This window comes from Chlamydotis macqueenii, chromosome 11 (genome assembly GCF_036417535.1).
Source record: "Chlamydotis macqueenii isolate bChlMac1 chromosome 11, bChlMac1.mat, whole genome shotgun sequence".
NCBI classification, from domain to species: domain Eukaryota; kingdom Metazoa; phylum Chordata; class Aves; order Otidiformes; family Otididae; genus Chlamydotis; species Chlamydotis macqueenii.
This window is the reverse complement of record NC_141566.1, coordinates 7,887,228-7,905,023: the sequence shown is the minus strand read 5'-3', so window position 1 is coordinate 7,905,023 and position 17,796 is coordinate 7,887,228. Positions and strand designations below refer to the sequence as shown.

General features: G+C 42.6%; 2 protein-coding genes across 4 annotated transcripts in view; both read right to left on the bottom strand.

Moving 5' to 3' along the window:
• TBC1D8B (TBC1 domain family member 8B) overlaps positions 1 to 11,126 on the bottom strand; it is a 39,503-nt gene extending 28,377 nt beyond the window's left edge. Inside the window, exons 1-2 of one of the 2 annotated variants that reach the window (XM_086756766.1) lie at positions 10,994 to 11,126; positions 2,533 to 2,643 (exon numbers count right to left, since the gene is read on the bottom strand). In XM_086756766.1, coding sequence (XP_086612892.1) covers positions 2,533 to 2,643; positions 10,994 to 11,123 — 241 coding nt within the window. In that variant the 5' untranslated portion in view covers positions 11,124 to 11,126. Of the gene's footprint in view, positions 1 to 2,532; positions 2,644 to 3,451; positions 3,520 to 10,993 lie in introns of those variants that run through there. The other variant, XM_086756767.1, reaches the window with a different exon arrangement.
• A 4,501-nt stretch (positions 11,127 to 15,627) lies between these two features.
• Positions 15,628 to 17,796, bottom strand: part of RNF128 (ring finger protein 128) — a 42,229-nt gene continuing 40,060 nt past the window's right edge. For both annotated transcript variants that reach the window (XM_086756312.1, XM_010123560.2), the window contains exon 7: positions 15,628 to 17,008. In XM_086756312.1, coding sequence (XP_086612438.1) covers positions 16,866 to 17,008 — 143 coding nt within the window. In that variant the 3' untranslated portion in view covers positions 15,628 to 16,865. The remainder of the gene's footprint in view (positions 17,009 to 17,796) is intronic.

Sequence of the window (17,796 nt, the reverse complement as noted above, 5' to 3'; positions counted from 1 at the left end):
AACATCATAGCAAAGAAAAACCTATCTCACCTGAACTTGCCAGAAATACATTTAGATTAGTGATTTACTTTAAATAAAAATGAACACTCTAGATACTTTTATAATTAGAGAAATGTGGTAGGCTAACTTCAAAATGCTTATGATAATTCATCTTGCTCTTTTCACATACTTAATTACTAATTATGCAAGTGGTAACAGGCAACAAAGCAGAGAGAGTACCAGTGAAACAACAGTACAAGTCCAGCAAATTCGTTGAAGACAAGTGGCTCCCTATCAGATGGTGGGATACAGGGAGAGGGAAAGGGAGGGAAATAATTTACATAGGTTTTAATAAAGGGATTCTAGGATACAAATTAATCAGCAGTTTCATCCTCCACAGGAATGCTCACAAATAAAATCAGCCAGTGTAATCACATACTATCAATACCCCTAAGCAAGAACACACCTTTAACAACTTCTTTTTTCTCAATTTCCTTCGTAAAGACTAATTAAACAACTTCCAATGGACTCTACAGAATTGAAGTTGCCATGGGAATTAATAGAAATTGCTTTAAATATGGTTAAACAGTTAGGCTGCACTACACAGGGTGGACTTGCAACACTTTAAAAAAATTACATGTAGAGTAATTAACATTGCAAACTAATTATTTTTTCTCAGACTACACTGTAGTCCAATTATTTGAGTCACAGTGTGAATCAGAGGCACAGATGTGACATGGTAAAGATGAAACTTTTTTGTAAATATTTAAATGATTTAGAAGCATTGTTTCAGATCTTTAATATATAAAAGCAGGAACAAAACGTAGTCTCTTCAATTTATTCACTACACAGACAGTACAAACTGTTTTCTAACACAAAGTACAACTACATTATGCAGCTTTCTGTTGTAAAGCATACTTATGCAGCACAGAATTGATATAAATTCAGGTCTCAGATGAAGATTACCCTTTGTGTTTTCCTAAGGGCTGACCTGATGGCATCAGAACTCCCTAGAGTGTATTTCCAACATACTTCTCAAAGTACCTTTTTGACAGCGTGTCATCACCAGTTCTGACTTCTTCAGAAGCAGTCCTAAAATTTTATTTACTGCCAATTCACAAACTGTTCAAATTCCATCAGCTTTATAAGGCTGCCCTTTTAAAGTGACAGGCAATGAATTACATCAAATTGTTATTAAACAGCTCTCTCACTGACTACTGCCCTTGAGATAAGTGATTGCAGAACACAAACAGGAGATTCAGCATGAAATGCTTAAACTATTAACTAAGCACCTAAAATAACAAACCTGTATTTTTTAAGTAGCTACCTGTAGAGAAAAGAAAGCAAGAGGCACAATTTTTCATTTAAGGTGAAGCAATGAAGATTCATAATGAAGCGGTAACAGCAAAATCCAACAGCAGAGCACTTACTAGTGGAATTACTCATGCATGTTAAGTGTTTGCAGAATGGTAGATCTCCTGCAAAGCTCATCTTTTGCCACAGGCAACTAAAAGGAAGGCCTAGAGCCCAGAGAAGTGCAAATGGAGTCTTGTTTCTTTCAAGAAGTACTAACTAAAAAAAAAAATTAAAGCATGGAAAAATGAACTAAAATATATGGTTCTTTTTCACTGTAATTATAGATGTTTTCAGAGTTTTCAATAAGCCTAAGAAATAGATTAATTCTACAACAGTGACTTTTTAGCAATAGACCACATGGCAATGTTAATTCATTTCAATATAAAGACAAGACCATGCCTCAGAAGAAAAACCAATAATGCATATAAAGAATAAAAGAGTCCTCTCAACTTTCGGAGTGGAGGTCTCTTTGGACACCCAGTAGTTAAGCAGCCTGTATAAAAGAATTACTACTTTATCTTCAGGAGAAGCTGCAAAACTTAAAATTAAAAAAAAAAAAAAAACCCAAAAAACAAACAACCAAAACACAACAAAATAAACCTATGCACACTATCAAAAAAACATGCTCTAGGAAAAATCACATACTCCACTCTCAAAGTCAATTTTCTTTTCCATTTCCTACTGATTAGCAGGAACACATCATGAAAAAAAGAAAGATATGAGGAAGAATTTAGCTCTGACCACAACTAGGAACCCGGCTCATTTTAACAAGCAAAGATTAAGTAGAGAAAACCATTAGGATAAGCAGCTCCTGTAACTCCTACCTACAGCACACTTAGTACTCCCAGGGGTCAACTTATCCATATCATCCTGAACTGTACCAAGTTACACTTGCAGCTGACAGAAGAAAAGACTGTGCCTCTGTTATTCTAAGAGAACACCAAAGCTTTTGTACGTAATGGACTACTGCAGAAAATAGGGCACCAGAAGCTGTAATATGAAGAGTCCATAGATATACTCTGAAAAACTGGAAACACACACTACGGTCAATCAGAGGTTTGCAAATAATTTTAAACCATTTAGAGGTCACAGGAATGAATAAAGATGTGAGAGGATTAACCCAGACATGGATCCCGTACTTTGTACCCTCATTTTTCACATTATAAACTCAGCTGGCTTCTAAATCATAGTACATACCACATGCAATGGACCAGTAGACTTGAGAGTCTGGTGTCTGATGCAAGATGCGAAATGGGGCAACTTTCGATGTAGAATCCAACACCGCATCTAATGTTCCGACGAGAAGACCTGTTGCGTTCAAGAAAATGTATACAGCACAGTGAAACTAAGGTTTTGAAATGTACACTCACTTCCGATTCCTTTCTTAGTGAATAGAAATGCCACCCAAATAAGGACTAATGAACTCTGAGAAAATAAGAGGTACAAATGAGTAAAGTAAAAAGTGCTCCCAGGGAACATCTTTGGGAGGTGATGATATTTTGATCCAGTAAAAGCCATTAAAAACACAAAATGAGGATGAAGAGGTTTTTTGACATGACCCGCTTGGAAGTGATAGCCATGTAGTATGGTAAACCAGAGAACAACGTGAAAAGTAACAGGGTAGTTCCCAGCCTTCAATGAGCACAAGCAGTAATTGAACTACTGCTTAATTAGTCATTTACTGTTGTTCTGATTTCCAGTCAGCATCATGATTCAGTATTTAGTGGCAGGGAGTCCCATATAGACTGTACAACCAAGATACAATGGCCGAGTCACCTCGCTGCCACTAAATATTGAATTAGGTCCTACTAAACAGAGTCCAGATCAAGATATACTAATTTCATTAATGAGACATACTTCATCTTTCTGCAAGTGGGAGCAAAAAGTTTCCTGAGAAAATAAGTATGCATTTTATCTTGGCTGCCACAACCATTCTTTCTGCACAGTAACAAAAATATTAGCCCACATATCTCGAAAGTTCCTTTCAAATCTAAGACTCAGGGAATTCTAAAAGAAGAAAATCCATACAGAAGAAAATACAAGCTTTTGGATCTTGATGGGCAAGTAAAACTTTTTCTTCTTGTTACAACAGAAACAAAAATACAAACAACAATACCTTATGCTTCCTTCCTGCATCTCCTATATTTGTGATCCTTCTGGCATGGCCACATAAATGGAAAGTCCAACTAAAGCAAAGCTACCCAAGCAATCACACAGAGCTTTTACTCTCCTACCCAAGAACTGTAAAATAAGAGATGAGATTACCCCCAAAAAACACAAGAGATGCAATTACCCAAAGAGACGCTGTAAAGTCTGTTCCACAAACCTGCTGAGATCATGGATACAGGGCATCCCCTAAAAAAATGCTATTAGGGTAGAGAGCTTGTAGCAAAGTCAATACATCCCTTACAGCACCTCTAAGTACCCTCCATGTTTAATGGAAAATGATCTTTTGGTTCAGGTTTTCAATATTCCATAGAAGCGTTAGATTTAGATAATTTCAAATGCATCCCTCAAAAGTTATTTCAGAATTTTTAGGTTGGCTTCTGGTACTTTTTTGTTCCACTTTCTTTCCATTAACTCCCTCAAATTCTGAAAAAATAACAATTCTGAGAGAATACAAGAATGCAAAGTAAGACAAAATTGAGAAGTCTAGATAATCATCCTCAGAACATGGTTTTCCTAAGGATACTCTTTCAGCACAGAGCCTGTGGGACTTCCTTACTGTGGCTATTCAAGTTTCAGAATGCTTTAGTTTTCTTCAAAAAAATGGAAGTGAATAATAATTAAAAACACACAAAAAAAACCCAAAGACCAGTATATTACATCAATCAAAAATACTATCTTGTCTTGTCTGCAGTTCATAGACTGTAAGTTACTGTCAGAAAGTAGAATGGTTTTGTCGTTTCTAACTGAAGTCAGACATTGAATAGATAACAATACTTACGTCTTGTTTAAAGAGCTTTGGCTTACTGAATGTGTCATAACATTGAGCTGATCTCAAAGTTGGCTTTGCTTCAGCAAATGTTTTATTATTTTATTCACAGTTCTCCCAACATCATTTTCTGTTATGATACACAGTACAAGGACATTAGTCACCATTTGTAAGGCTGATGCAACTGCTCAGCTCGAGAAGACTATTACAACAGCGCACTGAAAAGCAGCACTCCTCAAAACACCGTAAGGGTTTGCATCCACTTGGAAGGTCACTACATTTTAGACACAGTTAACTGTATCAGGTTAATACCTCTTACTTCACCAGTCCTACCAGCCAATCCTGCTTTCTCCATGAACGCAATACAGGCTACAGGTTTGCACTTAAGCCAATAAGTAGTACAACCAACCAATTTCATGGACAACCTACAGAAGGTCATCTACTCTCTGCTCAAAGCTAGACCTCACAGTTTCCACTGGGGATTCCACCCACATCATCCTCTTGCCTTGCTCAGAGAATGGCTTCAGCTGTAAATATGGAAGGTGAAGCAAATTCACAGAGAAAAGTAAGAAGATAAAAAAGAAAACATGTTGCTGTCTTCTTTTTTTAAAAGAGCACTATTGTTCTGAAGCAAAGTTAGCACAGGCCTGCTCTCTCCTCTAATGCATAACAGTACCTTTGAGGTCAATAATTAATTATATTAAAACTGGATCAGACAGCCTCCTGATTTGCTACATCAGAAGTGTTAAGGGACATAAAATATTTATAAGACTGTAAGAGTTCCTTAGAAACAGAAATGTTCTATTAGTACAACACTGGCCGGCCCACTAAGCATTTTGAAAAGCAGACACTTTAATGTACAATTGAGTTCTCACTCTTAGTTTATTACATCATCATCAAAAGGAGTTGTTTGAAAATACAGTAAAAGCTTTCCCTGAGTGGCAACTGCTGCAGAAAGCAACACTCTGCAGCTACAGTCAGCTTCAGGTTGGCAATAGCTGCTCAGTTCTACGGCCTGAAGGATTCAAAGGCTAATCAGAGCAGAACCAAAGGCGGGGAAAAAACTGCAAAACAAGTAAGTTTGTGACAGATAGCTGTGGTGGGCTGACGCTGTCGGGATGCCAGGTGGCCACCAAGCCACTCTATCACTCTCCCTCCTCAGCTGGACAGAGAGAAAAAAATACAACTGAAGGCTTGTGGGTCAAGATAAGGACAGGGAGAGCACTCAGCAACTACAGTCATGTACAAAACTTGACTTGGGGAAATTAATTTTAATTTATTACCAATCAAATCAGAGTACAGTAATGAGAAATAAAAACTAAAAACACCTTCAAACACCTGTACTCCACCCCTCCCTTCTTCCCAGGCCCAACTTCAACTTCACTCCTGATTTCTCTGCCTCCTCCCCTCCAGCACCACAGGGGAATGGAATGCAGGTTGTGGTCAGTTCATCACACCTTGTCCCTGCCGCTCCTTCCTCCTCAGGACTCCTTGTACTCCTCCCCTTCTCCAGTGTGGGCTCTCCACAGGGTCACAGCCTCCTTGGGGCATCCACCTGCCCCAGCGTGGGGTCCTCCCTGGGCTGCAGGTGGATCTCTGCCCCTCCGTGGGCTGCAGGGACACAGCCGGCCTCACCATGGGCTGAGCCACGGGCTGCAGGGGAATCTCTGCTCCAGCGCTTGGAGCTCCTCCTGCCCCTCCTTCTGCACTGACCTTGGTGTCTGCAGGGCTGTTTCTGTCACATATCCTCACTCCTTTCTCCAGCTGTTTTTTCCCCTTCTTAAATCTGTTATCCCAGAGGCGCTACCACCGCCGCTGATGGGCTCGGCCTTGGCCAGCAGTGGGTCCGTCTTGGAGCCAGCTGGCATTGGCTCTGTCGGACATGGGAGAAGCTTCTGGCATCTTCTCACAGAAGCCACCCCTGTAGCCCCCCTGCTACTGAAACCTTGCCTTGCACACTCAATACAATAGCAAACATCCTTCATTTTGATCAGGTATCTGTCATACTTCAAGAGCTAAAACCATCTGCAGGCATTCTCCTAAGCTTTCAGCATACAATTCTTAGGTACATGAAGGGACTCCAGAGAATCCTACAGAGAATGCCTCACAGCAAGAAAGACTGAAGGCCCAGTCTTCACTAGATAAACTAGTGAATAGATAGATAAACTTCACTAGATAAACTAGTGAAATACATACCATATAAACCATCAAAAGCCATAGTCTCTGTGTATTTGATTTAAAACAAATGAATGCCGTCTTGTGAGACCCTCTTTTCTATTTCCTGAAATAAAGCACAGAACTCTTCTTTTGCTTAATTTTATTTCCCAGGTGAACTTGATCTCATGACTAAGAAGCCTCAGCTTAATGAAATACGGAGCATGGGCTGAGATGCAAATGTTCTTAGTCAATTGAGATGTAAACCAGATTAGTTTAAGCCTTCAGAAAAAAAAAAAAATCTCACCTACATTCACAATAACTCAAGCACATTATGGCCAGTGCTTAAGGGCTCAGGTACGACAATGGTAACTCGTTAAACTAATGTGTGTATCCAAGCCCCTGTGCAGCAATCTGTCTTGCCTATCCTTGAAAGAAGGGAAAATTAGAAGCACAACTCTGAAAAAAAGGTAAGTATTAGTCTCCTTGGTAGGTACAGAGAAAAGTATCACAAATATCACAGCTCCTCCACAGATTTGCTTCTGTACAGCTAAAAAGCTGTATAACAGGAATTGGGAAGCGTGTGCTGGTCATTTTCCTATCTGTCATCCCCAAATGTAAATATGGTTCTTAACAGAGTGGTGTTATTTGTCTCACAAATGTACACATTGCAAAATAATCTTCGCTACAGCTGCTGAAAAAAAATACGCAGCAGCGATCATTTCAGATCTTTATTAACCAGCAAGTTTTCCTTTTGATCCCTGTTACAGTTGAGGACCCACAGCAAGCAAGCCACTAAAATCTGTGTGCTAAAATACCAGTAAGTATAAATTATTTCTGCTATTTATTCTAATACTGTATATTTCGTGATGTCACAGCACAGATCTTTAAGTTTTGAAAAGCAAGCATCTTCTTTGCTGCATACCGAGTCTACCTACAGCACAAGTTTCCTCTCCTGTCCTGCAGTTCCTAGCAAAATAAATTTAAGTTTGTTCAAAGATCACCAAGTACTTTTTTAATTCGTCCACCATGAAATTCTGTTAGAGACAAGGTCCTTGCCATTGACATCCACTACTTGATAATACTTCGTATTATTCCTTTTGACAGATACCAGATGAGGAAATCTTCCCCAGAGCAGGCATACAAGCCCAGCCCTCGCTTCCCCCTCCTCCAAACTCCCATGTCTGCGAGCTAGGACAACAAGGTACTTCTTTTAAAAAGCAGGAATACCAGCAGGTGCCTTCTACACATTCAGGATGGCAAGAACTGCCACAGGAAATCCAGGACTTGAGGAGTCAGGGGTTTCCCAACCTTTCCAAGTACAGCACATAACAACAAGCAGGAAGATTACTTCCAACAATGTATTTCATTCATAAGTTCTTTCCCTCTCACAGTTGCATTTTACTTAAATTTCTCAAGCAGAAAGAGGCAAATTGAAACAATAGCAGGAGAAAAGAAATAACTCGTTTGTTCATACTTCAGTGAAAGACTGGTATTTTATGACATCAAATACTCATATGTGTAACTACTCCAGGAATACTCATCTCCTAATTAAGGTTCTGTCTAAACTATAGCCAAAGCAACATCTTTGTGACCAACATGCTTAATTTCACTAGACCTTGGTTACAGCACGTGCATTCACAACACAGGTTTTGTGTCATCATAACTGCACTTCAGCACACAGGCCATTTTGCCTACCTATATTCTTACCAATACACTCGAGAAATCCTGAGTAACTCCCCCATAGTGTGGCTCTGCAGAAGGCAGAACCAGAAGACACGGTCACATGGCTGCACTGCAAGCATACTTGGGGACAGTCTACGGCATGCTGAATTACCAGGAAGGAGAACGAGTCAAATAGGTTACAGTATCCGCATCCTTAGGTGAGGCCTAAGAAAGGAAAGAGAATGAAATGTAAAGCTAAGCAGGTGCACACCTGCAGGAAGAAAGCCAAGGCTAAGCAAAACCAGCACAAGCTATTTATTTCTGTCCATTTTTATCCACACCAGCCAACTCAGAACTACGCCGTGTGTGGAAACAAGCCGTAAGAGCTAACCGTATTATCTACAGATCACAAATCGGTCCTGCTGTGACAGTCAGTTCAGAAGGGTCACACAAACCAACTGCAGCCTTCTTTCTACATCTAGGACAGCACCAGAATTCCCAGCCTTCCTTCAGGTTGCTGTCACCTACCTTCTTCTCCTTGGTCTGTACCTTCTCCAGCTACTGGCTGCTTCCTCAAAACTCAAATCTCCCCTCCTTAAATCTGTTCTACCAAGCGTGCTCCTGTATTCTTGGAAATCCTTTGCTACTGCCTCTTCAGCCAGTCCTCATCACTGCTGTTCAAACCCTGCAGCACAGCTTATCTCTCTTCCCATTCCTGCCTTGAGGAATTGCCCCTCTCTTCCCTCAAGACCTAATCTTGCGCTGCTGCCTGCCTCTTTCATTCGTAACTCCCCAGTCCCTCAATGCTGCCAGTCACCAACTGAAAAATGCTGTTCCGGAGAACAAGATTTTACTCAGCACATTTGCAATGACCTCTTAAGATAATAGCTGTTCATTGTTTTTTTTTCTAAAGTAAGCGCTAATTTTCTTGACTGACGCATAGCAATCTAAAATTAAAATCAGGCATAGTAGATTATGCTAGCTTATTATACCTAGGAGGCTTAAATATTTTCAAACCTGCAAACACAAACGTAACTGCATTTTTTCCAATCTTCTTGTTAATATTTCTTAATCACAATTCAGTAACATCTCACTCTTTTTGTTACTGACCAGCAAAAAACATAACTTGCACATATGAAATCTGTATGAATTTAACATTATGAGAAAAGCTACAGAAATAAAATATGCAAAGCCACAGTGAAAAAAAAAAAAAAAATTTAAAAAAGCATACTACAGGAACTATCCCATTCAAGTGTCTTTCCACACTGTCAAATGCCATCAAGGACAGAAGACTAGTGATAAAAGCCTCACCTTCAACAAAAACAGAAGGGCACTAGGAGGCCCCAGCTGTCTGTCCAGCTGTAAGCCCTTGAGGATATTTTTAAACAAACCTCTAATTCTAGTCCTTATCGTTTCACATTAGTGACAGTTTTTAAATAAATTTGATCACACATAAAGACAATCTTCACACCAACTCAGCTTCCTTGTCTTCCAAAGACACCAGCGTGCAGAATGGCCCATTGAGTCTGATGACCATAGGACTTCCAAAGTTGCAAAATACGACCCTTGGTTCTAAGCTGAAGCCCAACATTATCTATCTATAATACTATGATATGCCTAGAAGAGAATCTGGGATTTTGTAATAGTCTTTTTTTACACTTTCTTTGTGCCCTGCAAGTGCTTCAGATGCCAATGAAGAACGCACAGCCTCCAGCTAGGAAGGGCATTTCTACATCTGAAATTCGTCAGCCAAAAGTTTGGAATTTGTGCTTTCGTGCAGTAGAACGAATAAATGGTTCAGCAAGACAATTACGCCTCATGTTTAATATAGCTTACTTTACGATAAGACAATTAGAGTCTAGAAAACCCAGAGAGACGCAATTCACATAAAACACCCAAGAACCATATCCCAACCCTGGAACAACTTTACTCTGCTTCCCTGTAGCATTTCTCCTTGACAGGGTCAATGCCAGACACCATCAGGCTATGAAGGCGTCAGTTCTAGTCCGAACAGCTACCACCGCCACCGAGGTCTCAGCGGTAGCTGGGGTCCCTGCAGTGCGTAATGATACAAACAGACAAGAATTAAAAATAGAAACTCAGGTCCATACCTTTTAGTTCTCACGAAATAAAGTTTATTATATGGCGGTCAATGCCCTGTCACTTTGCTGACCCACCTCTCCTGACAAGCTCCATCAAATCATACACTTGTTTTTAAAATAAGTGGTCGGAAACGCCAGAGCAGGAGCTCATTGCAAGCAGCCTCAGCTGCATGCAGGAAAAGGGATTTGGAAATCATCACCTTGCCAAAGCAGGACAGATGACGTCTCCTCTTCCAACGAGCTGCAAATCTAACAAATCTAACTCTGCCAGGGCGTGAGCTGGAGCAGAGGGCTGTGAAGCCAGCACCAAGCGTTGGGCTACGCTGCCCTCAGCTGCAGGGACCACCCCGAGGGTGGCTGCTGGCCCAGAGCAGCCCGCTGTCCCCAGCCCTGCCCGGACCCACGTCCCCTCCGGGCCCTCCTGCACCCGCAGGCCCCATCCCGGACGGAGCGGGCCAGGAACTTCACCAAACCTTCCTCGTCCCAGTTCTTGGGAATGCCTCTCTCATGGAAGGAAAAGGCGGGGGGGGGGGGGGGGTGGACGACGACAAAAAAAGGAGGAAAAAAAGAACCGCATGAGAAACCTCATGAAGGTAGAGGGCTCCAAAACTCGGGCAGGCCTCCCCTCCTCCGTGCCCCTCTGAAGCGAGGGGTCCCAGGACCGGCACACGGCCACCCTCCCCCTCCAGCCCTTCCTCTGACCCCTTCTCCCGCCGGCCCCTGAGGAACCGGCCCCGCTCCGCCCCGCCGAGGGGAGACCCTGCCCCGGCCCACGGGGGTGGGGGGTGAGGGGGGGCCGTACCTGCCAGCCCGCCTCCGCCCTCCTCGCCGTAGCCCCGCCGCCTCTGCAGCACGAAGTACTGGTTGGAGCGCTCCTGCACCCACAGCTTGAGGGCATTTTTCAGCAGCACCTCCTCGGGCTTCAGCCACATCGCGGCAGCCCCCTCACTCCCCGCCGCTGCCACCGCCCATTCCCGCCGCGCCGCCCGGCCTCCCGCTCCCACGCACACAGCCCGACTGCCAACGGGGAGGGGGGGTGAGCGGAGGGAGAGCCCCTGCCCCGAGGCATGCTGGGAACTGTAGTCCCCGCGGCCGCCTGGCGGCGCGGCGCAGCTGCCTCAGGACTACAGCTCCCGTCGGGCCTTGCGCGGCCGCAGCAGCTCGCCGGGGCGGTTGGAGGGAGGACGGGGAGGGTCCGCTTGCCGCCCCCCGAGGCTCGTTCGGAGTTAAGGCTCCTTCTGCCCCGCATGCTCGGGGAGAGACTCTTCCTATCGCTCCCCGCACACGGCACCCCCCTGTCCCTGTCCGGGAGCCGGGCGGTCCCAGCCCCGCTGCTGTCAGGCAGGGCCGCGGCAGGCTGGGACCTCCCCGACGGGCTCCTGCGTGTCCCTAAAATGCCTTCGCGTCAGGCGGGCTGGATACTTTTTTTCTCCTCCCTGCCAATGAGAGAAGTCTCATTTTCCATTTTTGTTATTCCATTTTCAGCCCAGAAGACACACAGACGTCACCAGAGGCTTTGTTTGGCTTTTACGTTTGTTTTGCTGGCAGCACTAAGCCCTGCCCTGCAGCAGGAGACTGGGGCGCAATAAAAAAAAAACACAGGAAAAACCTGCCACGCAAGGAAAGGAGCCATGACCTCCACCGACCACAGCACCCCGGTCACAGCGCCCGAGCGTTTACGCTTCACGTTGTAGAAAGACAACTTGCCTCGTTGCTTCTGTAACCCAAGACGATTCGGCACAGGTTTGGAGTAGAGTAGACGTTTTGGTTGCCTTAACAACAGCTTGACTCGTGGTCTCAGTATTTTCATTATTTGTCTGCAAGACCTTCGGCATTTGTCCTTCAATGACAGCTCTTTGGATTATTTGCAGACTGACTTTACCAGTTGTTGTGCGCTAGAATAAACCAATCAATCCTGTTGAGGAACCAAACAGCGGCTTTCATACTCGTCGGGACTGCACTTGAGCATCTGCTCTTACTGCTGTCTTTAGTTGCTGTCTCTTTCTGATTTAAAAAACAGTTCTCACAGCCAGGTTTCACAAAAAAATGTACCTGGCAGCTGAGGATTTCCCAAGACTGAGGGGTGACCTCAGGACTTGCTTTCCTTGAGCACTGGTCAGCACAGCGTAACTCCCAGCTCCCTGTGAAATCATGGTCACAGCCACCCAGCTGCTCAGTCTGCCCATTATTGAGCTCTTGCTGTTTCTTCTCCAATTTCTTTACTACATCCCAAAGAGCTCCAGATCTCTCCCTGAGGCCTTACACTCTGCTTCCTAAATGGTATCTTTTGGTGCTGATGAAAAAGACAAACAAAAACCTTCCAGGAGCGTTAGCCTCACTGCCTCCTCCACTACAAGTCACTGGTGCTGGGGACTTGTCAGAGTTACCATCTTTTCCCACCTCCGTGCAAGATTCACTCCTGGCCCTGCCACAGTCTGTTATTCGGTACAAATGGAACAAGTAGGACATTCCCGTTTCCCAATCACTTCTCTGCAGTTTGCTGCCCTTAGAGCTCTTTCCAGCATAATTGACCTTCCTAAGATTTTAAAGATGAATTCTTTATTGATTGTGTATTATATGAAAAATTCAGCACATGGTTGTTTAAACTCGGCCTCTACTTTGAGCGCTTTCTAAAAAAAAAATTATGCACATCATGCACTAACTATAGGTTGCAAGCTTGGCACTTTTGCTTTATCCTGTCTTCCTTTCATCCCTTTCAATAGTCTCAAATGTACTTCACTATCAAAAATGCTTCTGCCAGCACTGGTCTATTTGTGAGCACAGGCACAGCGAGCTTTTGCCAAGCGCTCACGGAAAGATGTTTGGCAATGCCCGTCCAGTTCCAGCTGCGTAAGGAACCACCCACCCAAAGGCACCGGTGTGAAAACAGAACTGAGTGTGCAATCCCATTTAAGTCACTGGAAGACTTCAAAACTGGGTGAAGTGCGCTGGTGTGAGACTTTTTTTTTCTTTTTCTTCCAATCACTCATTGCACCACAGCAAGAGAAGCTGTAGTATTAAAAGGCTTTACCTTTGGGACAGATAAATACCTGTTCTTATAACAGAGTAGGAAGCAACACGTTTCTGCTTTGTCTTTACTAGAAATGAAAAATGAATTAAAAGTCGTTAGCCAGCATGTGGTAACTAACACAGATAAAACATTAATGACAGAAGGCAAACAACTCCTTGATACACTAGCACATCGCTCTTCACGAGGCAGTTTCTTCAATCCCCCCATCCGAAGTGACTGAGAGTAACAGACACTAGCAGGTTCCTGGAGATTTACCAGCTGAACTGATAGAGTGATTCCTGCATGGATGCTGCTCTTCTAACAGCATTCCTGGAGAGAATGTTTACCATTTAATTTTCCCCAATTAGCCAAGCCGTTGGATAGGAAATATCTCTTAAGGATCTAACACAGGTCCTCTAATTCCAATGCTAATTGTAAAGAGAGATGCCCTTGGCATTTCCAACCCAGAGCTTGGCTTTTGGCGTCTCACACACGCTGGGCATGTTACAACATATGCTGCTTTCTTATGTAAGATTCAAACTTTGTTAATTGGATAACAATTTAACAGCAAAATGCTACTGCCTGGAAAATGTCTGTTTTGTTTTCCTCCCCCGTGGTTCAAGTTGAATGTCTTTCTTTTTTCCAGTTCCCTCAGGGACTGGATTCTTAACCAAATACTACTCAGATGCAAAGAGTGCCCCTCTGTCAGCTTGGAAGAATTTATTTGTAGGCACTTAAATTCTTAATCAGTGCACAATCATCCTACAGTCTAATCAATGCATTCTGCAACAACAGATCCATTTAGTACTGCAGAATTTTTCTTTCACTGTGTTAAAGATGTCCTAGAAATGGTAAATTACTTCCCCCAAGTAATCATAGCCAAGATTATATAAATAGCTAAATAGCTATACAAATAAATGTTGGCTTCAGTCTGTATAACCAACACCTGAACAACCAGTGCAGAGAATTACACAGTTGTTAATTTACAGTGAGTGGACACTGCAATTTGGTTTAGAGTTTCCCTTAAAGCCAAAATTAAATTGCCAAAGACAGATTTTCTTTCACCTATTCCAGAATGCCAGCTATTACTCCCCTGCAGGTATGGAACTCTGAATCTGCACAGGAAAACCATCAGTCTAAACCTGGGTGCAAAGGCAGGGCTACCTTTTGAGCTGGTTTATGTTAAAGAGAGTGAAATTACATTGAATCACACAGCCAAGGTAGATGTGTATATTTATTCTGTCTGTTATGTCATTTGACAAGGGCAGATCTTTCTATCTGAAGACTGAGAAGGACTAAGTCTCTCCATTTTATGGGAAAAGTCCAGCTGCCCTTTTGACATGAACTGCTTTTATGTATTTGCAGCCCCTCATCACAAGAGAAAAAAAATCCTTGAAAAAGTGCTGTGCATCCTGCTTACCCTTCGAAATATCAGTACTGGAAAAAAAGTAAATAGAAAGGCTTGAATCCTGTAAACAAAGCATCAAATGTATAGATTGGAACAAAAAAAAAAAAAAAAAAAAAAAAAAAGAAAAAGCCAAAGCACCTTTCAAGATATTGTTCTGAATCATCCTTTTTTTTTTTTTTTTTTGGAAGGTCAAATCTTATTCCTGTTAAACACAGAAGACTGGCAGATGATTTAATGAGAGCGTATCATCATGAAAGTCTACAAGATTACAGCTTAAACACCACAATAAATTTATAAAAAATTTCTGAAATGAAATGAAGCATTCAGGGGTTGTATATTTACTGCTTGGCTGTTCCTGTCTCTGCTCTGCACTTCAGAGGTAGAATAGAAATGTGATCACAGTGAAATACAGCTTCTAAGTGAAGCCTCATTATACTCAGCTTTGTAATCTGAGCCCAGAACTAACCAATGAATCCTAGACTAGACTTGGAACTGAGCTGGAAAGAAGTACAAGACTAAATACTACTAAACTGGCCAGGGGAGTGACAAGTTTTTACTACATCTAATAGTATAGTATATATATATATTTTTTTTTAATGCTTTGTCTTACAGAGCAAGCAAACTTTTGCGTGACGGAGGGATGCAGAGCAACCTGACAGAGGAAATGTGACATGCAACGCGTCTGACCTGAAGAGCTCACGTAAGACTGCCTTGGGCAAACACGCCTAGAAGAACAGTTCAGAGGTATATCAACCAGCTCACTGAACACACCCTAAGCTGCCTGGTTTTTCCTTTTTACAGAATACAGCCACTAGGCTTAAACCTCTCACCACAATTTCAATCTATGTAACTGTAGCACCGTGCATGTAACGAACACTCCTTACTGCAAGTAGTTTGAGCAAGCACTGCTGCTTTTTGGCTTCCCAAAACTGAATGAGTTTTGGGGTTGTGCAACAGGGCAAATTCAGCATCTGTTTCCATATAAGAGCTGGTAATCAGCATTTAATGTCAGTCAAGGTCATCAAAATATAGTTTTATTTACATTTTCATATCCAAATTCAATACAAATCAGGAAATATTTACAACAATTTTAACTGTACTATAGATAAGAAAATGCATTGCTTTTCCCCTCCAGATTCAATAGTACTTTATTGCAGGCTTTAAGACAGTTTTGCTAACTAGAAACAAGCCATAGATACAGAGATAAAAAAAAAAAATAAAGTGCATCTGTAAGATGTCCTTAGTTACCTTCGCTGGGCAAGACCCTACACTTAGTATTGAGTCACCCAGTGTTCCTCCTCGACCCCAGTTCAACTCCCCACAGACGGCAGACAGCTTCTCCTGTCATCTGTTATGTTCACAGGACCTCAGCTCTCCTTGCAGCTTTAGCACACAGGCAAGACAATGCACAGCAACAGTCCAGCATTTTTCAGAAGCTGGACCACTTTCTGAATAAAACACACCAGATCCTTTGGGAAGAATCTTTTCATCTTTAGTCCAGTCTTCCTGAAGCCAGCCCAGGCTCTCACAAAGCCAGGACTCTGGCACATTGCTGGTGCTAGAGATGGTTAGAACTTCACATATCATGGAGGATCTTTCAGACTGTAATATTAACAAGTTTGAAAAGTTCCTGCAATTGTTCCCTTTAACAGTATTGTGCGAGTCAGATTTGGCCTGTCAGCTTGAAGCTCTTTTTTCCCTTTAGGTTGGCAGGTTGGAGTTGAGAGGTAGAGAATCAAAGACACTGCGGGCAAAATCCAGTTTGACAGGCATTAGTTTGTACTTTCTCCTATCAAATTAGTGCACTGAAATATTCAATACAGTGTTGCTTTAAACTAAACTGTGTCTGGTAAATAACTATTAGACCAAATCAAAATCAATTTGTTTACAATGAAAAGCCACTGGAATTAAAACAGTAAACAACAAAAAACCCAAGTCAAAACAATTCCCAGTAGAGACAGCTACAACAAAGAATCTCCTTATTTAAATGACTCAAACACTGAAGAGAAGCTTTGCTGAAGATGGAACTTCTGTTTTAGTGTTAAAATCTGATGGTTTTTATATTTAAGACAGCTTTATCTGAAGAGTGCTAAAACTAAATTCCACATGGGAGATGCAGTTTTAAGAATGACAAACCATACAATTATGATTTGAATGAGTCTATTTGATCTTAACATTGCCAAGGCAATATTTTTCTGCTACAGTCTTGCAACGTTCGGTCTACATGACAGCAGTAGGCAGCTCCTGGCAGAAGGCTTACACCATGTTGCTGGGCATGTTCTTAGGACCTGAGTCATGAACTTGAGTTTCATCTTCCTCAAAACTTGGGTTGTCAACTTGTGGAAGGACATTCACAGCTGAGGGCTGGGATTCGTTGTTTACAAGACGCATGTTGTCATCTGTCCAGAACAAAACCAAGAAAAGACAAGTTAAGAAGCATTACAGGCAAGCTTTACTACCTTAAAGCAAACCATGTTCACTTTATTGCCACAAGCCTACTGCAGCGATCTTTTCCCCAGCATTTTTCCTGCAGAGTGGGAAATCCAGGGCCGTGCTCCAACTACCACTCTTCTGCTGTCCCTCGTTACTTTGTGAGCCCATTCTTGACACAACCTATTATTTCTAGAGGTACCTGCTCAGCTCTGGAGTTCACTTCTCATGAATGCTGAGAAGCCCAGGTTGTCTGCTCAAGTGTCAGAAGGCCATGAGAGGCTACAATATTGAACTATAAGGAGACTGGCAATTCTCAAATAACTTTAGAGCTGCTGAGGACAGGCATCAGCAGCAACCTCTAGGGACTGGGTTCAGGATAAATTGTGGGGCACAGGCTGATTCAGAGAGGAAGGCCTCCTCCCCACAGACTAACCTTGTTAGGCTGATGTTAGTGTGCATCCTTGCCACTCAAAGTGAGAACACACAAGGGCCTGAACCATATAATTAATCCAGCACCACTGCAGTTGCTTATAGGGATGCAATTTCAACTTCTGATCTTTAGCTTATTGGAAGTGCCCTCTGCTCTACTGGGGTGCCTAAACAAGGCACTCCAGTACACATCATTCACTGGAGCAACATGTCCCATAGGCAGCAGGCAACAAATGCCACGGTTTTTATCAGCTAGGCTTCCCACAGAAAAACTAAGCAGACACAGCCAGAACATCCCTTTTGCCTCTGGAAGCTTCCCCACTTA